The sequence below is a fragment of the Eumetopias jubatus genome, unplaced genomic scaffold (assembly GCF_037043125.1).
Source record: "Eumetopias jubatus isolate StellerSeaLion01/CBP00866 unplaced genomic scaffold, mEumJub1_p1.0 scaffold_2, whole genome shotgun sequence".
In the NCBI taxonomy this organism is placed as follows: domain Eukaryota; kingdom Metazoa; phylum Chordata; class Mammalia; order Carnivora; family Otariidae; genus Eumetopias; species Eumetopias jubatus.
In genome coordinates, this window is record NW_028274808.1 from 125,704,339 (window position 1) to 125,722,857 (window position 18,519).

The 18,519-nt window shown below is 35.8% G+C and overlaps 1 protein-coding gene across 4 annotated transcripts in view; it reads right to left on the reverse strand.

The window, feature by feature from the left end:
• The window catches only part of SMARCAD1 (SNF2 related chromatin remodeling ATPase with DExD box 1), a 72,928-nt gene that overhangs the window by 25,779 nt on the left and 28,630 nt on the right, over positions 1 to 18,519 (reverse strand). For all 4 annotated transcript variants that reach the window (XM_028117787.2, XM_028117785.2, XM_028117786.2 and 1 more), the window contains exons 7-9: positions 11,132 to 11,233; positions 9,941 to 10,022; positions 8,094 to 8,485 (exon numbers count right to left, since the gene is read on the reverse strand). In XM_028117787.2, the coding sequence (XP_027973588.1) occupies positions 8,094 to 8,485; positions 9,941 to 10,022; positions 11,132 to 11,233 (576 nt within the window). The remainder of the gene's footprint in view (positions 1 to 8,093; positions 8,486 to 9,940; positions 10,023 to 11,131; positions 11,234 to 18,519) is intronic.

Sequence of the window (18,519 nt, forward strand, 5' to 3'; positions counted from 1 at the left end):
TAAAAAACCAAACAAAAACTTATTAGCACTTCACAAAATGGCACTGCGAAATACAAAGTTATTTGTACACGACTTTACATCTTCACAAGGGCAACATTAACAATCACAATGTGACCTCCCACTTTGTGCGTTCCAGGGAAAAGATTTATACGTTAACACCAGGATATATAAGAATCAGTGCCTTGAAGATTTTCAGGAGGTTCTGTTGGAACTTTTTTTTTAGATTTATTTTGAGAGGGAGATAGAACACGAGCGACGGGGATGAGCAGAGGGAGAGGGAGAAGCAGACTCACCACTGAACAGGGAGTCCGATGCCAGGCTGATACCAGGGCTCCATCTCAGGACCCTGGAATCATGACCCGAGCCAAAGGCAGACACTTAACCCACTGAATCACCCAGGCGCCCCTCTATTAGAACTTCTAATTAAAATATTTTCAGGGGCTCCTGGGTGGCTCACTGGGTTAAGTGGCTTGCTCTTGATTTTGATTCAGGTCATGGTCTCAGGGTCCTAGACCAATGCCTGGGATCAAGCCCCCAGGCAGGCCCAAGCATCAGGGCTCTGTGCTCAGTGGAGAGTCTTGTCTAAGGATTCTCTTTCCCTTTCCCTCTGCCTCTCCCTGACACTCGTGCTGTCTCTCTCAATAAATAAGTAAATCTTTTAAAAAAATAAATAAATTTTTAAATGGAACCCTAATACAGGCCAGAAACCCAATCTCATGCTTGTTGTGGGTAAATGTATATGTTTCTGATGTGTACGTGTGTGAGAGAACAAGTAAGAATAACCAGGAAATAAAGAAGTAACAAATACTCTGTACCATGTGTGTGCTAGAAACTACTAGATGTCTCTTTTATTTACTAACTCATTAAATCTTCACAATAACCGAAGATCAATTCACCAATTCTGGATGAATAAACCAAGGTTCAATTTCCAAGGTCATAAAGTAGGGCAAGATTCCAAAGTCCATACTGCTTTTTCACTACAATTAGTACCTCCCTAAGTTAAAAAAAGACCTTAAAGTTTAAAAAAATGAAACTTTTTTTTTTCTGTAAACAACTACCACTTACTATATTCTAATTTTTTAGCAGATAGTACCCTGGCTGGTGAAGACATCTGATGTGTAGACACAGTCCCTGTCCTCATGTTGTTTATAGTTGTTGGGAAAGACATGCAATGAAAATTTTAAGTGTAAGACTCGTATTACAAGGGAAAGAACAAAATTTCACGGGCACTTCCCAAAGAGACTAGTATAATCTAAGATCTAGAAAGTTCTTTCAGAGTAATAAGGCCAGAAATAAGAACTATTTTGACCCAAAGAAGATCAATTCAATTATGTCAGAATCTAGAAAAGAGATAAACATTACAAAAAAGAAACTAGCCATAACTCTCCTGATGAAAGAACACATCAACAACCATGTAACAGTAGTGGTGGCAGCATTTAACCTTCTAATTGTAATTTTACAGAAAATACTGATCCAGAGGAATGTGTTAAACTATACCAGGGAGGTGTAAGCAGAAAAATCTAGACAGGGAAGCTGTAGAACAAATGATCCAGTTCCTTCACCAAAGATATTAGAGGAAGAGAGAGAGAGAGAGAGAGAGAGATGGACTGGGGAACCTATAGGTTAAAATAGAGTTAAAAGACTGATAACAATTTCAGTATGTGGACCTTATTTAATGGATTCTAACTCAAACTTAGAAAAAAAATTATGGCATTTATGAGAAACAATTTGAACACAATGGATATGTTCTAATATTAAGGAATTATTGATGATTTTTATTAGATGTGACAATGTAGTTTTGTTTAGAGAAAAAATCTTTTTTTATATTTAAATTTTTATGGATAAAAGGAACTCTGAGATTTGCTTCAAAATAATACGAGAAGGAAGGAAGTGGATGAGGGTAAAGATGAAACAAGATCAGGTTATCAGCTAGGAACTGAAGCCACTGATGAAGACATGGGGGTTCACTACACTATTCTAATTTTTACGTTTGAAATTCTCATAGGGGAAATAAAGGAGAGTACAAAAGGTTAACTCTTATTTCAGGATACTGCATCAGTTTGAGTTGGTTATTAAGATTTTTAAATGAACTTGACATTTTGGTTATTTTTGAAGTCAAAATTTATCTCCCTGAGGCTTCCTACTGTCCCTACCCTTCCTCCCATATAAGCCAACTGACATTAGAGATGATCAAAATTATTGTTGCTAGTTTAGAATTTAAATCTATCAGCAGTAAATACACTGTCCATGAATGTAAAACACCAGATTTTCAAGGAAAAAGTTTCACTGAAAGACGAAGTTGTTAGGGTTAGGTTCAGTTATGAGTAACAGTAAACCCAAATCAGGGGTTTAAATAAAATGTAAGTTTATTTCTCTCCAATGTAAATGAAGACCTGCAGAAGCACTTCAGATTTGGCATGATGGTTCCCAAGTCAAGGACTTTTCTACTTTGTTGCTTCATATCCTCAGTATGTGGGGTTCCTGCTACCATGATGACATCTCAATCAACAAGAAAAAGGGATCCTATTAAGGACACTTTCCAAAAGTCCTAATATACTTCTGCTTATATCCCATTGGACAGAACTTTGTCAAATTACCACAAGGAAGGCTGAAAAATGTTGTTTTAATATACTGTGGGTAATGTAACCAGCCATAAATCTGTTTAAAGCCCAGAAGGAGTTTTAAAATAAAGAAAAACTGATCCAAAAAAGTTCCATTCAATATGGCTATAACTGAAAGGGGAATAAGCAGAAAACAACAGTTTCTTAGCATTTCACTAGTAACATATACAACACTTCCAATGCAAAATATTGTGGATATTTGCAGCTAACATTTTCTAAGAACTGGGCAACTAAACGGACGTTTACTTTATTTAACCCTTAGAAGTCCCACCGGTCAGTACCATAAACACACCCTACTTAAAGATGAAGAAATGGAGAATAAGAACTTGCTGAAGGTCAGATAAACTGCTGGAAATGTCAGAATTGGGATTCAAAGCCAGGTCCTGTAGCTCCACTATATAATTCACCCACCTCTACCTCTTAGCTTACTATGTACTCATAAAACCGAGGGAATAAAGAGGCATGTGTGAAATTCAGGAAGAGATCCTACACAAGAGAGACAACAAGGATTCCCGAGGATGTCAGGGAAATGAGAGCCCAAGGCCACGGATGAATAGCAGGCCCAGTGTAAACCAGGGCAGGTCATTAAGATCCCAAAGAGACTTTCTTAGGAAGATGAAACCGATGGAACACCTGAAGTGTCTAAAAACTGAGGGGAAATTTAGACAACTGAGGAAAATTTTAGAGTTGAAATAATATAGAATATAAATATAGAATAATAAAAGAAAGAAAGAGATATAGAAGATTAAGCAAACAGAAAAACCAAGACAACTAATACCTAGAGAAAAAATGCTAAGCAATATCATGTGATATTCTACGCGGCTAAGCTAAGAAAAGTATTTATATAGTGACAACAATGTAGATAACAAAAAAATGATCTTCAAAATTATCCTATCATTAACTTCTATTAGTAGGACCAGGGAATAGGAAATGGGCATGGGAGGGGAGACTGACACTGAGAGTTAATCTCACCATAATGTTATAATGTCATGTCAACAGATAAGACCTAAAACAAAAATTAAAAACAGCCTTATGCTTATATTACCTAGAGATATGGAAGTGATAAGAATCAGACATAAGAAGTGACAACAGTTATTTGAAGTGTGGGAAACAGGCTGAAGAAGGGGATGAACATGGATTTTTGGAGGAAACAAGCATGTAGAATTTAACTTGTTAATCCAAATACATGAATAATAAAAATCAAAACTTATCTTCATTAGTGGTGTGTATGTTTGTATGTGAAAGAGACAGATAGGCCAGCACTTACGGAAATATGTTAAGAATACTCTATGTTACCGTTTTCTAAAGACAAAATGCATGTAAGAATTCTATACATTACTTAGCCTCACCAAAAAAGGATTTAAGAAATGAAAATACTCTGTAAATGCAGGATCTACTAGTAAATCTAAAGTTACTGATGAACATAGAAAATGTCCTATTTATATAATATGAAATATACAAATGGATGCCCAAATAGATGCTCAATAAAGTCTTAGGTGATGGGTATCTTTGGTTGAATTATCACTAACTTTATTCTTTGTTATTGAAGGTACTATTTTAGACAAAGAAAAAGCATTCCTCAAAAAAGAGATAAAGCTTTTATTTTTTCCGGGTGGAAGGAAAAAAAAGAAAGCAATTCCTACTTCCTGGATAACTGCATGGAAAAAAAAAAAAAGAATATCAATATGGCCCTGATTACGATCACTTTGATTAAAAACTCAAGTATCACTCTAAAGACTTTTTTCTTTTAGAAACAGTCACAAATTGAAGTACCTCTCTCCCACCACAGTGTGTCACTCTTACAATACAAGTATTTTTGAATTTCGATGGGGGGGTAGGGGGAGGATTGTTTAAAACCAGATTTAACCCCCCACCTAATGAGTAACATTTTTAAGGACAGAGTCCTAATCTTATTCACAGATACAAATACCTGGCAGCAGCCGACAAAGTGCTCAGAATGCATTTATAATTTTTTTATAAATGTTTATCAAACTTATACAAATTTAAATAAAGCTGAATCGGGCGCCTGGGTGGCTCAGTTGGTTGGGCGACTGCCTTCAGCTCAGGTCATGATCCTGGAGTCCCGGGATCGAGTCCCGCATCGGGCTCCCTGCTCAGCGGGGAACCTGCTTCTCCCTCTGGCCCTCCTCTCTCTCTCTCTCTCTCTCTCAAAATAAATAAATAAATCTTTAAATAAATAAAATAAAATAAAGCTGAATTTACTGAAAATCATCCTATCAGGAAGGAAGTAACATGCATTACAATGCTTTATGTGACAAACTTAAGACATTTTACAATAACAACTGAGAAAGCAAAAAAGAAAACCTGGGGTCCGAGTTACTAGTAAATGGGAATTGCATAATGAGGAGCATAAAGTATTTTAACATGAACTAAAACCTGGGTTGCATTGTTAAGGATCAAGGAAAACTGCATCTACACTGACCTAAATGTTAAGGAAGTAGATGCATCTATGAAAAGTTTTTAGGTTGAGTTATCCATGAATGAGTTTCTCATGAATCTTGCTTTGGTCAGCAGCATACATTACAACCTGATTAAAGTATAAAGATGCAACATCATAAGATTAATACAGATAAAATAGCGTCCCAAGGCGTAAGACTAGACAAAAACTCAGTTAAGTGGTTAGTGAAGGTTAGTGAACTGATGCAATCAAACGAGTGAAATTTGGCAATTTTAATAAAAATCCCAATTTTACATTAACTATACATGTTAAACTGACATTATTGGTTTGCTGTATTTCCAAAGTCTACAGGGTTTGATGTTGTGGTTTCTTACAACGCATACTATACTACTATTAAGCAGAAAAATGAGATGGAAAAATTATGAAAACAATTTGACGAACAGTATTTAAATTCTGATTCAAAGAAAATAGGTATAAAGCTGCAAACATAAACAATTGTACACAATGCAATTATTGTGCTAAATAAACACATTTTACTCGTAAAATAAGAGTGACTAGCATATCTTACAGCACTTAATGTTTAAAAAGTGTATTTCTCTGAAAAGGAAAGTCATAACTGAGGTACTTTTCAAATTTTGTTGTAAAAGGCACTGTAAACATAATTTTCACATTTGAACTATTTTTATAAGACAATGAAATACTAATGATTACATTAACCTACCAATGTTACAGACTTCATTTTTAACAAAAATCGTAATTAAAACATGAGTACTTGATTTGTTGGCTCAGTATGCATTTTTAAATGAAATATAAATGACTTCTAAAATTCTGATAAATTCCCCAATCCTTAAGACAAAATAAGCTTCAACAATGTTAAGACTACTACCATTTACATGCTAATCTTAATATATAATACCATGTAATTGTCATTATAGTATGACTGAGTGTCATAATTAAAATTTCAACTAATTCTCATAGGAATTTCTAAAAACAGTAGCTATGAAAACAAAAGTGATGTTTTTTCTTTTATTTCTTTCTGAAGTTGTTTATAGGTACATTAAACCTTTCTGAATAACAGGAAAGGAGTATACCATATACAGCTTTTTACTAAAATGTACATAATATTAACTTTACCTTTGATGATTTTAAGATGAAATGGCTCTCTAAATCAGTCACACTGAAAATTCTACAGTGACTGAAAGTAGAAGCTTAAAGTTTTACACAAATTAAAATTCAAAGCTTATATACACAGATGTGCTAATGTTAAACTGTTCATGTCCAAAAACTCTTCATTTACCTACATTTTTCAGAACAGCAAAACCCTGTTTTTTGCTGATGTAGCAAGTTTACTTTTTAACTGTTACATAAAATAACCAACATTTAAATAAACAGCTAGCAAAAAAATCTTTGTGCTCAATTTTTAAAGAGGGGGCAAGATACAATAGGAGATTTACCTAGGTAACGCATAATCCACAAAAATTTCATGTTGAGGCTAATTTAAACTATGCCAGTTAATTAGTAGGGGAACTATGCTTTCTACATTAAAAGCATCTGGCACATATAAGTCTGGTATAACTTACTTTTACTATATTTGGGCAAGTAGTTACAGTTACCAAATACAGTGGTGTAGATAAATGCATTCCTTATTAAATAAATTAGAATCCCAACAAGCCTGAGCAACCGACTCTGCAATAACATAGGAGACCATTAAAGATTAAAAGAAAGAAGAAAACCAAGAAAAGAAGAACAAGAAAGCCCTTCAGCAAATACTTTAACAAATAAATCACTCAGGCAAAGCCGAACAAGTTTTGAAAGGACCTGCTTTGACAGATGTTCTCTGGAAAAGCAAAGGCTTTAGGCAAACCAAATGGCTTTATTTTATTTTTTTAAACTATGAAATACCAGTAATGTTGTTTCTTTATTTTTCAAATATCTTAATTTTTTAAAAAATGCTTTTCAGAACCACTTTTCAGGGACCCTCCCATACTGCCACTTTAAAGATACTTATTAAGGGAACTTATGCTCTTACAGATTTGTCACAAGTATAAAATTCACCACAAAACAACTTTACTCCTTAAGACAGGGAATAAAACTTCCTTAAAATTTCTAAAGCTTCAAGAGGCACTTCATCTTCGAAAGCTGTAAAAAATCATCCATATTGCTTTCACAGCAGGGCCTGTATATAATTCATGCTATAAAAGCCCACATTCTCACAAAAGTCAAGGCAAAATTGAAAAGACAGAGTTCTTATATTTCTCTGTATGAATAAAATTTGCTCACTGAGACTTATAAAACTCAAAATACAAGTATTTGGATAACACTTGCTTATAGGAAATTGAATTCCATAAAAGGATCATGCAAAGTGTACTTACCAGTTGCTTATGCCTTCCCTTCACCTAACGCTTGAATTCTAGGCTTCACACACTTTTCTATCTTTTCCAATTAAAAACGCTGCAGCCTGCTACACTCCATAAAATGGCCGTGTTGTTTAACCAAGAAAAACATGTTAGAGATTGAGCTATCATTTTTAAAAGAAAAAGAAAATAAACACTTGCTTCTTTTGTGGTGAAGCATAAAACACTTAGGCTGGCATCTTGAATCATGAAGCTCCCCTGGACGTTGCTATTGCTCTTCAAGTAGTTGTAAAATTTCTGCCATTCTTGCTTTCTGCATGGTGTCTCAGCAGTAACAGATCAGAACAGGCTAGCAAACAACTCCTTCCTAAATGTAAGCTCTAATTTCTTCTTCTGCAGTGAAATGAACCAAGTTTCTATGCAAAAGAATGAGTGACAGTATGCCCAGCCAATCAGCTTGGGTTTTTTCAGAAAATCATCCCTTAATTCATTCAAAATTAGGTCATATGACACTATTTGAAATACTATTGGCTTACAATGAAAGTAATGTTTGCCTCTACACAGGATAAGGCCACCCATCTATGCCTCCCTGGGCTGAAGACACCTTGACTATAAACGGTACTGTGAATTAAACACACACACACACACACACACACACACACACACACACACACACAGGGGGAAAAAATGTAGCCTTACCAGAGCTTCCCAACTATTAAAGGGCCGGAGTTCTGTTATCTTCTGAGCCTTTTTCTGAGAACACTGAGGAATCAAAGTAAGTTCACCAATTGAAGCATCTTGAAGAAAGTGAAGAATTTTACCCTTATAGCCATCCTCCATCACTTCTTCACCACTACTGTAGTCCTCATCTAGTGAACTACCCACGTCAGAGCCCGAATCGTATTCAGAGTCTTCAATAACTCTCTTAGGATTAAATACATTTTTTTTACGTTTCTTGTTAAAACCATTTTGTGGTTTCATGGAACATTTCTGTTTCAGTTTTGTTTTAGCTGCATTTTTAGGGTAATTCTGACTTCTTGAGGAAGCTTCTTTTCCATTTGGAAATTCACTTTGTGAAGCATACTGCATATCTGTGTAGAAAGACAAAAATAACTAAGTTAGAAAGATATAAATCAAATATAAATATAAAGATATAAACCCTCAAATAAGAGAAAAATTACCTAAATGTATTATTTTCCCTTTGAATACAGAATTCAACTATAATTTGTTAAATCTTGATATGCTTTAAAGAGAAATACTGAAGTGGACTTTGAAGTTGTACAATGAGTTGAAATAATTAGCTTCAAAAACAGGTGATTACTAAAAAAAAAAAATGAATAAAAACCTCCATTTTCTAACAAAGGTCCTGAGAATATAAATGGCAGCTGCATTTCTGTAAGATATCCCAGATGCTACTCAGCAGCCCCATCTCCATGCCAACACTAACAGGTATAGCAAAAACATGCTCACCCTAAATTAAAACCATTCCTATTATATTAATTTTCCATCGCCATGTCCATCTATTGAAATATACTATTATTAAAAAACATTGCAACTTTATCACTGGTTAACCTATCATACTCCATAGATTTCTAAGATGCCTGTGATTGAAGATAACTGTTATTTCTTACCAGTTAATTACATAATACTTTACTGTTTAGAATGTCTGTTTTACTTACTCAAAGAGCTTTCAGACTTATACACTGATTACCACACATTCATTCATATGCACATATAAAAGAGAGAAAAATAAACTGGGATAAGGTAGTTCTCAAATTCTTCACATTCATAATCTATCTCTTTTGAATTTTTCAGACACAGAATTGGTGATATTGGTGGCTTTTTTTCCCCCCACACAATCTCATTCTCTGTGCCATCAAGAGCACTGCTACTAAGGTATTTCTTAAAATAATTAAAAAACAAAACCAAGAAAACCTAAAACCACTGTACTGGGTTTTTAAAGCCGGTTTTGTAATCAAGCAGGAATCAATTAGATCAGCTCTTCATAAGGATGTTACTAAACATGTGTGATTCAACTCTTCTCCACTACTTCCCATCTAACATTTGGTTCTGAGAGTTAAAAGTGCTCCAATACAGGTTTAGGGACTTTCTTCCATGCCAGTGATATTCATCTTTTAGGTTTCTGATACTGGTGCTTCTGATTATTCATGTAAGAGCAGGCTAGGACACCTACATTACAGGGATTATAAACCACCAGCAATCATAAGATCCATCCTGTGTGCTGTTAAAATATAAAAAATGTTCCTTTTATATTCAATAAAACATGGTAATTTAAAAGTAGCCTTAACTATCAAAAAAAAAAGCCAAGTGGAAAAAGATATTTACTATTTCATTTTACACTGCCATTAAAGAACAAGCCAAAACATTTGGAAACTGCTCATTTAAAAATTTTTTACATCATTATTTCCAAGATCTTTTGCAATCCCATTCTCTGATAATTACCTAATAGGTTTACATTTTCTTATATTCCAAAATACAGAACATAACAGGAATTATGTGTTTTCTAGGACAGAAGAGCTAATTACCTTGGTCTTCTGCAAACACTTTTAAAGATTCTAAAGCTTCTGTGTACATCCATTCATGTTCCTTGAGTACTTCCCTTAGTTCCTAGAAATAAGTCATTGATCTTTTTGTTAAAAATCTAAAATTAGCAACTTGTAAAAAACTTTTATGCTCTTTTAAAAATAAGTAAATCCCTTGAAAATTCATATCTGATTATTTCACATTTGTTTATATGCTGCTTTACAAATTCTTTGTGTGTATAAAATTTCACCTCTGCGAATTTGTAAGTCTTCAAAGGAAACGAAGCTAGACTTTCTGCATTTCTATTCTCTCTATGAAGGTTCTGAACACATGAGATCAAAAATGTTTGTTCAATTAAACTTATCATGCAGCTAGGCTTTTTCAAACTGCCAACTTCAAAACATATAGTTTCAACACATGTAAGGAACCAACCAACAAGATTTTGCAGTTAGCTTATCAGAATTCAGCAGATGTACTACCCGTGCATGTACCTGAATAAATCAATGCAAGTGTGAATGTACTTAGATCTTAAACAAATAATGTGCTTCTACATACAATCATGTGATTGAAGAGAAGCAAGTTTGGCATAATCTTTATACAGACTCTGAAAGCATTCTTACTACTTAGCAAGCAGAACAAAGCTTATGGAATACTAAAGTACTGAAATGCAGTATTATACTTTAAGATTATTTTTTTAAGTTTATTTTTTTAGTGATCTCTACAACCAATGTGAGGCTTGAACCCACGATCCTGAGATCAAGAGTCACGTTTTTCTGACTCAGTCAACCAGGCACCCCTAACCCTTTAAAACTAATGATGTAATGTATGGTGATTAACATAACAATAAAATTAAAAAAAATAAAATTCTTAATGAAAAATTTAAAGGACAAGAATATGAAAAAAGCTAAAACGGTTGACTTGGCTTTCTACATACTCACATTTCATATATGAGTTCCAATTGTTATGTTTGTTATGATTATGATTACTGTGCGGATAAAGTTAGCAATTAAGATAAATAAGCAACGTAAAGAATTAACAAGCAGTATAAAAGTATTTTATAACATTGATAAAGGAGTATATTTAATTAGGAAAATGCAAAACATACCCTAAGCTTTTCCACAGTTTTTCTCAGACACTATTTTGTTCCAAATATTTAGTACACACTGATTATATTTCTGTCCACGACCACCTACCTGTTTATCAAAATTGGGAAATTCCTTTTGCAACTTCAATACAATACTTTCTTGCTTTTCCCAATTACTACTAGATTCTGCAGACTCATTTGATTCCTCTCCCTAATGGAAAGAAAAAAAAACAATTAAGGAGATCATCTATAACGCTAACAGTCTTAAGACAATTACATTTATATTTGACTTGATTTGGAACTTACCACATTAAGAATTCAAAAATGTTTTTCTGTTTCTTGTGAAAACTGACAAATTTTTATCTTTAAGGATAAAAAATATTGCTGCTTTACGATCACAAAAAGACCTTTACTGCCTATCACACTTCATTCATAAACACTCAAAATGAGATAAATCTGCAAAAAGACTAGAATGTTCCTCAAATTATTCTAAATAATTTAGGTATTTTGAAGTATATTTGCTAAGCAGCTATATATGCTGCATAAAAAAAAATGATTCAAATATCTCATCTATGCTCACACTTTTATACCTCCCTACAAATTTCAAACACTGAGAGAAAAAAGTTTACTTTTCATTTGGTGCTGATTCACAGAATGGCTTAAGTATTAATTGTTCAGCCATAACAAAAAAGTAACATGAATGATAAAGAAACTTATGTGAAGCCAAAACATTAATCTGGGAATAATTATAGTTACTCATATAATCTCTTCTTTGTCACTTGACTTAAATAAACTGGTTAAAATTCCAGAGTTAAGGGGCACCTGGGTGGCTCAGTCAGTTAAGTGTCTGACTCTTGGTTTCAGCTCAGGTCATGATCCCAAGGTTGTGGGAGCCTCACGACAGGCTCAGTGGAAGGTCTGCTTGAGATTCTCTCTCTCCCTCTCAAATAAATAAATCTTAAGAAAAAAAAAAAAGATTCTTGGGTTCATGCATAAGAAAAATCTTGCATTTCAGTCAATAAAAAGTATTTATCTAACTCTGCTTAGAAGTATACCACATGCCATATAATCAAGATATAGAAAAATACAGCCTCATGTTTTCTCTTCTACCTCCTTCTTATCCAACTAAATGTTATTTTTCCTTCCCCACCCAAAATAGAAATACTGAATTGTGAGTGATACCTCTGCTGCGCAGAGGTGTAAGATGGGAGTTCCACAAGACAGACGCAGATAAAATACTATGGAAGTTTGGAAGAGGAAGAAGAAAACTCCATGTGTTTTTATAATTTTGGAAGAGGAAGAGGAAGAAGAAAACTCCATGTGTTTTTATAATAGTGAATGGCCCATTTGGGTTGAAGCACAGAGACCATGGATAGGCTACTAGGCTGAAAAATTAAATCAGAGCTAATACTGCATTTGGCCTGCAGTGCTAAATTGAGGTCAGCCTTTATTAAGAAAGCAAAGGTTTTGAGCTGGGGAAAAAAACACTAATACATGGAGAAAGCATTTCAAAACTGTCAGAAATTCATACTGCCATCCTCACTTAACAGCTGAAGACACTGAAACGCCAAAAATAAACCTTTTAGGTCATAGATAGGTAATAACTATCTGAGGCAGGAATAGAAACTTAGGTATCTAACTGTACACTGCTGTTTTTCTACTATGTAAATGTTTCCTAAACCTTAGTCATTCACATAGCACATTCCTGTCTATCAAAGAGTGAATGGATAAACAAACTGTAGTATATACATAAAATATTATTCAGCCTTAAAAAAAGAAGTACTGATACTTGCTACAATGTGGATGAACCTCCAAAAACATTATGCTAAGTGAAAGCTAGACACAAAAGGTAACATTGTGTGCCTCTATTTACATGAAATATCCAGAACAGGTAAATCTAGACAGAAAGCAGACTGGTGGCTGCCTAGGGCTCGGGGGGGGGGAGGAATGAAAGGAGAGAAACGACTTAAAAGGGATGGCAGGCTAGTATGGGGTGACAGAAAGATTTTGGGATGGGATGGTAGACTAGCAATGAACTGTTCATTCTTAAAATGGTTAATTTTATGCTATGTGAATTTTACCTTAATAAAAAAAAGTCTGATGTTTGGAAAGCAGTAAATATCTTTTGGGAATCAAATATATGATAGTACAAATTAAACATTCAGTAGATGGTATACCTCTCATTTGCTGTCTGCTCTCAGATTTAACACTTCTGCCAGCTCTGCTAATCCCTGGTGGCTTAAAATACCTATGCGATCCAGTGGTAACACCAGAGCTTTACACAAGACAGGTGATACACAGAGTCTGGGCCGAAATGTCTCAGTGGGCTGTAGGGTTATGAATTAATCTTGTGGTTATTTTTCCCATTCCAGAATGCATAGCTGGAGCAGATATATTTAGGACTGGCAGCAATCTCATATTAGCTCCTTGGCCCACGAAGTAAGGGCCATTAGTGTAGGAAAAAAACAAATCCAAGTTCCTAAAACCGAGGAGGGGCAGAGGAAGGGGTAGGAAGAGGAAGAAGAGAAGTACAAGCAGCAGCAGCAGCAAAAGCATATTCCTCAAGGAACTGAGAGATGGTATCACCATCCCATCCCATCCCAATGAAATGGGCCTCCTTGGCCTATACAAGAGCTAGATGATGGGTTCTGGGGGATTACTTCAGGTTATCATAAACAAAGAGGTGATGACCCCGATTTTTACTACTAAACCAGATGTGGTATTTTTACTGGAGCAAATCAATAACACTGTGCAGTTATCAATCTGTCAGATGCTTCTTCCCCCACTGTCCCCATCCCAATTAGAAAGGACAAGCCAAAGCAACTGTTTTCATCTGGGCAGTGTCAGTGATAGATGCACCTTCACTGTCTTTAGGGCTATGGTAACTCTCTTGCTCTTTCCTCATATAGTACTCTAGGACTGATAGTTTTGCACAGTGCACAGGATTCACGTTAATCATCTACACCGAAGACATCACACTGACCGAACCTGGTAGGCAGGAAGCACTGGGTACCTTACTAAGATACATGCATGTCAAAGAGTGGGGAATAACCCCCCTCAAATTCTGGGGACCACCACTTTCATGAATTTTATGAGGGATCCAATCTGGGGCATGTTGCAAATGCCATTCAAAAAAAAAGGAAAGAAAAAGGGTGCATACTGTTTATGAGAAAGAAGCACAACACTCGGTCGGCCTCCTTCGATACTGGAGGCAAGGTACACTTCGTTATGGCGTGTGCTGCTTAATCTGTTTACAAACTAACTCTTTAACACTGTCACAGTTATGAATGAGGCCCACATGAAGAGAAGACTCTGTAGCAGTACAGGATACAGTACAAGGTGCTCTGCCACTTGGGTTTCTTGACCAACAAGCAGATGCGATATTCTCAAAGAACCTGTGGCTAATAAGGATGTTGTATAGTGTCTGCAGAAAGCCCTAATAGGAAAATCACAGCAGAGACCCATAAGCTTTTGAAGCAAGGTCAGGTGTCCTGCTGAAAACTACAGTCTGTTCTGCTACATGACATATGCAATTCCAAAATTACCGCACTGTGCAAAATCATGAAAATAATAAACTACAGTGTTTAAGAAAAATCATGCTAGAGGTACAACATTCAAAAACTTCATCAGTGACACATTAAAAAAAGAAAGGACTGTGCTTAAAACAGGGTAGCACAATTTCACATACATTAAATGGTTAAGAAATACATAAATACTGTAATAAATATGAACTGAAGACTGCTTGGGGGCGTTAGCACTGGAAGGTACTGTGAGGTACTGTGAAGTGGTAGAAGGGTTATCTGAAAATAACAAAGTTGTTAACACCAGCTATGGAATGCCATGGCTCACTGTGTTATCTCTGCAATATTGGCTGAAAATATAAATAAGAAATTATAAAATAAACAAATATGTATTTCTGCTCCTTTGAGAGCCTCTCCTTTCATACTAATGTTGTCTATATGGTTCTTTTTTTTTTTTTAACTTATTTATTTGAGAGAGCATGCACGTGCATGCAAGCCAGGGGAGGGGCAGAGGGAGAGGCAGAGAATCTTAAGCAGGCTCTGAACCGAGCGTGGAGCCCAATGTGGGGCTTGAACTCACAACCCTGAGATCATGACCTGAGCTGAAATCGAGCTGGATGCTTAACTGACGGAGCCATCCAGGTGCCCCTGTCTGTATGGTTCTAAATTCAACTGGATGCTATGCATGACTCTTTCTACATTCAGCATTAAATCCATTATCTTTAAACCAGTACAACTGTTTTCAGTAACACTTAAAACACCTAACGTGATGTGTTAAGCTGTCATGGTGTAGCCTTTTAGTCTTCACCATCATTGTCATCGTCACCTTCTGCATTCGTAAGGCCAGCAGCAGCAAATTATTGCAAGAGTTCTGTGGTTAGATCATCAGAGTGGGACCCTAGCTCTTCATGACCTCCAGTTTCTACTTCCTCCAATCCAACCTGCTTTCTTAACATAGCTTGTTCTAAGTTTTAAAAACTTCTCTAAAGAATCAAAATCTTTCAAAATCACAAATAAATCAAGGAGAGTTTTCCACCACACAAATGCAAACACTCTTATCACTCCAGGCTTTTACAATGGTAGCAATGAACATTCTGATGTTAAATCTATTCCCAAATTCTATAATCACATCTGCATTCTTTCGGTAGTAGCAATTAGCATCTTAAATGGTCACTTTAAATAGTAAGCCATAAATGATGTAATCACACTTTTATCACAGGGTTATCTCAGAGGGGTGGTTTTCTGAGGCAAAAAGAAGAAAAAAAATGGGGTTGAGTTCGGTTTTTGTAAATAGGCAGGCTTGATGCATTTTATATAAGAGTTTTTAAGTAAAGGTTTTTTCACTTGCTTTTGTTTTTGCAATAACTCTCTTACAACAGACAATAATTAAGTAAAAATATCAATGCAGATTTGGGCAATCCATCCATTTTTCCTATACCTGTAGTGAACTCTAAGGATGACTTTCTTTTAAAGGGCTCAGCTCAGTTTGGTAAGTAAGAAACTACTATTGGTTTTAGCTCTAAGTCTCTACCTGGCACTAGTGCTGAACATCAAGTAATGCCATCTTTCAAAGCCCTAATTCCTCTTTTCTGTCTTTCAGATTTGGGACTTGTAAGGCAGGCATTTGTAACAGATACCTGTTCTGTCAAAATTTAGAGTTTAATTCAATGTACAGTTGTTTCCTTTAGTTTATTTCTGTATGACACCTGGAAAATTCTTTTGCAGCTTTCTCATCTGCACTCATCGCTTTGTGTGACAGTTGATGGCTTAGGAATTTGCAGCACTGTCTGAAACTACTATAGCAACCACTAGTGGCACCAAAAGAAGCTACTTCTGCAGGATACAGTTATTTCCTTAAAAAGGCTTTGTATATAAAGATTCATATGAAAAAGGGTGTTCCTGATTTTTTCACTCTTTGATCTTTAATTCAAATGCTCAACCATCTTTACTTTTCTTCTATTTCTTTATGCCTATCCCAGCATTTCATGACAGGCCGGCTGTATTATATTTGTGGCACTGTCTCTGATGCTTCACAATGTGGATTCCTTTATGCCTGTTGCTCAGGATATAGCATATCCTTATTTCTTCCCAAATGTTTGTTTCAAGCTTTTCTTCAACACTTAAAACTTTCCTTTTGTATGTACTGCCTGATATTCTTGAACGAGATTGCTTAGATATGTTCGGGATGTTGAACAGGTGCTTTTTTCCCAAAAAGTTCACCATTGTGAAAGAATAAAAACACAGGCTCATGGGATAATAAACATGGAAAATGAAGCAGCCAGTAATGTTTGGGGTGTGTGCATTTTATGTATTCCTATGTGGCCCAGTGCAGTTGGGTACAGTATTGTGTTCATCTAGTACTTCTCATGAACAAAACTGTACATAAATAACGCAACATTTAGGCTACAGTAAAACTGCTGTTTAACATATTTACTGCACTGGAACAAATTCTCCTTTTAAAAACAGAATGGACTTATCTCTCTTTGTGAAACAACTGTTGGCTTGATAGGGAGTCCTGACAGGAACAGAATGGTTGGCCATGGGACATTAAATGACCATGAGACTTGAGCTGATGTGATCTGATTATCTCATCTACCAAGCCTAAAACTGGGCATGAACAGCAGCAACCCATCATCAAAATGGGAGACTGAAATTGAACTTGAGCAGGTTCAGGAAGTACAAATAAGTTGCATGTGCAGGAGTCCCAGAGTCCCATAGTACCTACTCTGCTTTACTGCTGCCCCTCCTTCAACCAGTATCTATGGCACTTTTGGGAATTCTTTATGATCAAATAATGAGGGAAAATCTTGAAATTGGTTTTCAAAGGGTTTACATACTGTTAGAAGCAGCCCAAAGTGAAGTAAACTGCTATGATTTAACCTCTTTTAAAAGAGTAGCCCTGTGCACAACTTTGGGCAGTACATCTTACTGTCCCTTTTGTATAGAGAGAGATGGCCAGATGTATAGAGCTATGATATATTATGGACAGAAGCCAAGGAGGAGAGTAATAAAAATAAAAGATCAGTAACCAGAAGTCTGGGAAAGAGGTGCACTGTTGAACTTATCAGGAGTTTTTCTGAGAACAGAATGCAAGGGAAACAGTCTTCCTTGAGAATGTTCAGCAAAGGCCATCTACTACAGAGGAAATTTTTAGGAATCAGATAGACAAGATGATCTATTCTGTGAATACCAATACCACCACAGCCATCTGAATGCTTGCCCAATGGGTCTACATACAAATGGCCATGGTACAGGAATTGAGGCTGTGCATACAAATCAACAAGAGTGTCCTACACCAAGATTTATCTGACCATTGCTACCAACAAATACTTGACTTGCCAAGAGCAGAGGCCAACAATGAGTTTCCACAATACCACCATTCCTTGGGAGAGTCAGTCAACTGTCTGGTGGAAAGCTGATTACATTGGACCCCTTTCATCATGGAAGGGACAGTAATAGAAAACTACCGTAAGCTGCCTTTCCTCTCTACTTGCTTCTGGCAATATCAGTTATGGGTTGAATTCTGTCTCTCCAAAATTCATGTGACGAATAACACCCAGTAGCTCAGAATGTGACTTTATTTAGAGACAGAGTCTTTACTGAGATAATCAAATTAAAATTAGGGCGAGCCCTAATCTGATGACTGGTGTCCTTACAAAAAGGAGAAATTTGGAGACAGACATGCACACAAAGAGCACACAATGTGATGACGAAGGCAAGGATCTACAAGCCAAGAAACACCAAAGTTCCAGCAAACCACGAGAAACAAAGAGAATGGAAAGCCTTCAGAAGAAACCAACCCTTCTGACGCACTAGCTTCAGAACTGTAAGACAATACATTTCTGTTGTTTAAGCCACCCAGTTTGTGCTACTTTGTTATGGCAGCCCTAGGAAACTAACATCATATATAGATATAGAGAAAACCTAATTCACACAGTACACTGTGACACCATAATGTTCCTGACCAGGGAGCTAA